This window comes from Arachis ipaensis, unplaced genomic scaffold, assembly GCF_000816755.2.
Source record: "Arachis ipaensis cultivar K30076 unplaced genomic scaffold, Araip1.1 Aipa1252, whole genome shotgun sequence".
Taxonomy (NCBI): Eukaryota; Viridiplantae; Streptophyta; class Magnoliopsida; order Fabales; family Fabaceae; genus Arachis; species Arachis ipaensis.
In genome coordinates this window covers 6039-11369 of record NW_015495944.1, presented here as the reverse complement: position 1 = coordinate 11369, position 5331 = coordinate 6039, and the positions used below count along the sequence as shown (strand labels likewise).

The following is a 5331-nucleotide window of genomic DNA, read 5'->3' as shown; positions in this document are numbered from 1 at the left end:
GCGCGTGGAGTGCGCGAGCGCGCCGATGCTGTTTTTCCCAAGATTTCAATTCTTCATGTTCCTCCCTTTTTGTACATGCTTTCTCCCTCTCTTCTAAGTCATTCCTACCCTATAATTCCTGAAATTACTCAACAAATACATCACGGCATCGAATGGCAATAGAAGAGAGTTAAAATATGGCAATTTTAAGGCAAAATAAGCATGTTTTTCATCACGGAGCAATATTGGGAAGTGAACACAAAACCATGCATTTCTTGTGAATAAGTGTGAGAAATGTTGATAAAATCCCCCAAAATAAGCACAAGATAAACCACAAAATCGGGGTTTATCAGCGTGCAGTGTGGGGACGCGTGCAAGCGATTATGCGATTGGCCTAGTATTGGCACGAGAGTGGCCCAACTCTCTGGACAATGTATGGGCCTGTATCCGCATATGGACGCGCACGCGTACACCGTGCGTACGTGTCCTTGACCCCCTTTTTTTTTCGGAAAAAGCAAAAACAGCTCAAAATTCTCCAAACACTACCTACAGCTCAAAATTAGCTCAAAAATACAAAATGAGAAAAATCTTTTTGGCTTTTTGAGAATCTTCAAATATAAGCAAGGGATACTTGCCCCACAAGCAACCTACAACCAATTTATATGGAAAGAAAACTACCTACAATGGTAACCCAATTCACTTATTAATCAAAAATGCAAGAGGGTGGAAAGAGTTTACCATGGTGGGGTATCTCCCACCTAGCACTTTTAGTTTAAGTCCTTAAGTTGGACATTTGGGAAGCTCTTTGTCATGGTGGCTTATGCTTGTACTCATCCTTGAATATCCAAGGATCTTTGCTCATCAAATGGTTGACAGAAGTTCCAACCATCTTCACCATGTTTGGATGGAGTTCCATCCAAGATATGAGCTCCCATAGTTCGTCTTTGTGCTTCGATCCGGGGTCCCATATCTTATTTTTGCATCCGTCTTCGAGTTGATCTTTTTGAATTTTCTGTTCGGGTGGTTGACAAGTAGAATTCTCTCTATCACACCAAGCCTTATTCCTAGACCCATGTAAAGTAGCATTCCTCCAATCATAGTCCCTATACCTTGAGTACTTGACCTCAATGAGCCTAATTCCAAACTTCCAACCACTATACAACTCCTTCTTACTCTTAGTTCTACAAAGAGCTCTAAGTTGTCCATCCGTTTTGATCAAGCCATATTCATCTGCACCACTATGATCATCCCACCAACGCCTTGAGGATCTTCACAAGAAGATGGATCATTATGAACGGCGAAACCAACGCCGGTATGCTCATGTGAAGAAGCTTTTGAGAGTCGTGACCCCACCTATGGAGGAACCGGATATCTCCACATCTACCACAACCTCAAGTGAAGTTAGCGATGATAAGGGAGTTGATGGACATTCCGGAGCCGGTCGCCCATTGCGCATCACTCATAGCACGGAGGACCGTGCTAAGTCTTAAGTGTGGGGAGGTCGGTCGACCGAGCTCCATAGGTAACACCCGAATAAACTTTGAATCTCTCTAGTTAATTAGGATAGATTGCATGATTAATTTTTTGTTCTTTTGGCATCATTTGCATGATAGTTATGTCTTGTTAGGTCTACTTGGTTAGACTTGAGCCTAATTACGTGGCTACATCTTATAGCCACTTAACTTCCTTCTTGTGTGCATTGTTTTCTCTCTATGATCCTTAATTTGTTTGACTCTATATGTCCATTGTTGTATGTATGAATTCATGTATATGATTGAGGCCATCACTTTGCTTAGCCACTTACCCAAATGGCCTTACCTTATAACAATCTTTGTAACCAACTTTGAGCCTATGCTTAACCCACCTGTTCTTAATTTTAGCACATTATAAGCCAAAAGCGGAAAACAATGAATGTCCCTATTTGAATCATTGATTAGCTTAGGCTACTCTGTGTGTGTCATTCATGTGGCGGCGGGACACTACAAGAAAACACGTCTATTGCCACGCTTTTAAAGCATGGCGAAAAGCTGAAAAAAGCGTGGCGATAGCATTTTGCCACGCTTTTTGAGCTACCGCCACGCTTTTGAAAGGGTGACCTATGAAAGGGTGGCGGTTGCTTTATCGCCACACTTTTGGTGACCTATCGCTACGCTTTTTCTTTTGCCACGCTTTTTACAACTGGCCACCCGTTAAAGCCTGGCTGTATGTGGGAGATTGGGCCACGCTTTTGAAGTGTGGCGATAGGGAGAGATACGGCCACGCTTTTAAAGCGTGGCGATAGGGAGATATACGGCCACGCTTTAAAAGCGTGGCGAAAGCCTTGTTAAATTAAAAAAAAATTCTTTTCCTTACTTGATCTTAATTACTACATAATATAAATTTTCAATCATTTTTTATTACCAAACCTATAAATATAGTATGCAATTTTTATTGCAAGACAAATCAAACAGTAATTAGTGACATAATTTTTGCTATAATTATTTTATTCATTAATAAACTAATATTCAAATACAAAATAAATCTCGAGTTCAAATTCCAAAACTAAAAACGGTAGAAAAATACAGAAACAATACAACTTAAACACTAAGTCCTTTGTTGTTCTTTCTTCTTCTAGCCCTCTCAAACTTCCTTCCCTTAGATCGTACATAAGGCTTGGTATGGCTGTGAGGAACACCAGGACCAGGACCAAAATGTTTCACAGCTTCCCTGAAATAGCAAAATCAACAAGGGAACAAAAAATATGTTTAAGTTACAAAAGATAAAGTAAGACATAAGACAAGAAGAAGCAAGAGTGTAATACTCCAGAATCCCCAATTTTCGGCCGAATTAGGACATAGCAAAGCCGAACTTACAATCTGACTGGGCAGACCAAGCCCTTTTCCATCAACACATCATTTCTGATTATAGTAATCCATTGACTCCTCAGCAATTGGAAAGAACTACAGCACATTTAACTTACCAAATATCAATAAAATTAAGCAATATAAAAAGAAAGATGGAGTAAATGTAAAGTAGGTTCATTAAATTTAGAAGAAAATGTTTAGATACTACTCACCTTTAAGAATAATAGAAGACTAGAAATCATCAACCTTGTTTATTCCATCCTTACAGTGGACAACCACAACATTCTCAGTATCTAACTTCAACCACGAGTATGCACTATGACAGAAAGAGATAACCAGTTGAAGTGGTGGACAATTATGATCATCAAATGGAAAGCTAGCCACCTAAAGAGGGAATTTGATATTGCAGATGCAAGCAGCAGTTGGTTTGTAAAACAAATCTAAGTGCTGAAAAAACCTAAAACCCAAGTGAAACAGAAAGTTGACACATGTAGTCTAGGTGTTGGAAATTAATCAAGACATCTGCATGAACACTCTATTTCCTCGGAACATTTATGATCACATTAAAAGAGATAATGTTGTTAAGTAAAGTAATGTTATATGGTCTAGTAATCAATAATTATTCCACGATTTCCCAGGTTGAGAAACCATGTTAACAATATGGGATATGGTATGTAACACCTAAAAAAATAATAAATAAAATTCTAACAACATGCATGGATTGGCTTCTCTAAAATGATACTCACACCTTCAATATAAAGGTGCTTCAAAGGGGATAAGCAAAAGTTTGCCCAACAGTTCCAGGTGCAGCACCACATGCCAGGCGAGTTGTCACACTTAACTTAGAATCTTGCACTAGACAAAATGGATTGGATTTAACTAACCAATCTTTCAAAGACTCATAAACAGCAAAGTTTAGACCTACAATGGAACCTGGAAAATAGGAAAAACAATTAAAAATAAGAAAGCATTAATTCTAATAACAGCACTACAGCCACTACAGCAGGAGAGGAGGGGGTGGAGAACTTTAGGGAGTTAATTATATCAGTTGTATGAATTGCCCAAGCACAATATTAAGATTTGTCATATTTGGCATTATGATCATGACTGTAATCATCAACTTTGTAAAAAAGTAAAAATGAAAAGATTATTCACAACTCCAATGACTGAAGGAAGCCAACCCTTATATAAAGCATGTGGGCCTTCTTCCCTAAGCACAGTTGTCAAAGCATGGAACATCCCTCTGTACTGGTAAGGGGACTTCTCTGTCTGCAAATATAACAAAAAGCATACTATAAATATTAACAGCAGTAGAGCACAAAGAACACGAATAAAACCAATATTATATCTTCTCTCTATGTGATTTGCAAACCAAGCAATTGGTAAACAGAAAAATGAAGGTAAAGATGTACCTGTACAGTTATCCTGCCTCGAACCATATCCATTAGATATGTTGCGGACATGGCAATTATTCCAGCACATGCTCCAGCTCCAAGATGTAAAACAGGAGTCAGCTGAGATCCTTTACCAAAATCATAAGAAAAACAGTTAAACAAACAGGGTTTTATAACTGAACCCACCCCCAGCCCCTTTCCTTTCTTTGATTGAGAAAAGTGCTACTTCTTATTAATTTTCATCGTTAATTTTTTATAGGTACATCTGTAAAAATATCAGTTAATGAGAAAGCAGTAACTGGAGACCAAAACTTGCAATCCCTCTTGCCCAACACCAAAAAACCAGATGGGAAAAGAAAACAATAAATACGGACATACCATTTCCAGTTTTTTGCTGATACAGCTGCAGTATAGATCTAAGAGAATAGTCAGTAAAACAGGACAGAGACACTTAAAAATATGTCGAATGCAATGAATAAAAAAATGAAACTTGTTAAATGAAACTGCTCCCTATATTCTGCAGTTCAAATCAGACACTACAAGAAACTTGGTGTATTACTAATTACTTACAGTCTTTATTTGGATATACGTGAATAACCCCATCTTGCATTTCAAAGTAGTGCTGCATTAGAAAACAAATTAACATTCATTTAATTACAGAAGATAAAATTGGGATATCTACCTCTTCGATGATAGAAAAGTATAAAATAAATTCATAAAAACTCACATCATACTTTCCTTCAAGTGCATAAAAGAATGGTTGTGGATTAGGCTTTGGAGTACTGGGGTCAGATATAACTTCTTTGTCCCATGGAGCAACTGCTTCTTTAAAAACATATCTTTTTCTCATCTCAAGGCACTCTTGAAGAACTACATAGACTTCCACAAACTGAAATCATTGCAGTTCATATAACAGTCCAGATTCTCTAATTAACCACCTAATTCAACTAAACTAAATTAGTTGAACTAAACAAGCTAAATAGAATGAGCTAAACCAGATTAATCAAACAGAAATATTGGTAAGAGCATGATCAATCAATTATTGGTGGGAGCATGGAAACAATAGAGTGCAGTATTATAGTTAAACATAGCACAATTTCTGGATCTACTAGGTC

At 37.7% G+C, this 5331-nt stretch overlaps 1 protein-coding gene across 1 annotated transcript; it reads right to left on the bottom strand.

Moving 5' to 3' along the window:
• Positions 1-3588: 3588 nt before the first annotated feature.
• On the bottom strand, positions 3589-4446 carry LOC110268582 (mitochondrial adenine nucleotide transporter ADNT1-like). Its single transcript, XM_021115099.1, has 3 exons — positions 4235-4446; positions 3976-4091; positions 3589-3754 (listed from the first exon to the last, which is right to left on the bottom strand). Exons 1-3 carry the CDS (start codon positions 4283-4285, stop codon positions 3589-3591), a joined length of 333 nt encoding a protein of 110 aa, XP_020970758.1. The 5' UTR covers positions 4286-4446.
• Between the last annotated feature and the right edge of the window lie 885 nt (positions 4447-5331).

Excerpts from the sequence above, each read along its gene's own strand:
- LOC110268582 (XM_021115099.1), bottom strand. The coding sequence starts at position 4,285 with ATGTCCGCAACATATCTAATGGATATGGTTCGAGGCAGGATAACTGTA. Across the intron at positions 4,092-4,234 it reads GAGGCAGGATAACTGTACAG|ACAGAGAAGTCCCCTTACCA; the intron begins GTACATCTTTAC and ends TTATATTTGCAG. Across the intron at positions 3,755-3,975 it reads CCTTCAGTCATTGGAGTTGT|TTCCATTGTAGGTCTAAACT; the intron begins GAATAATCTTTT and ends CTATTTTCCAGG.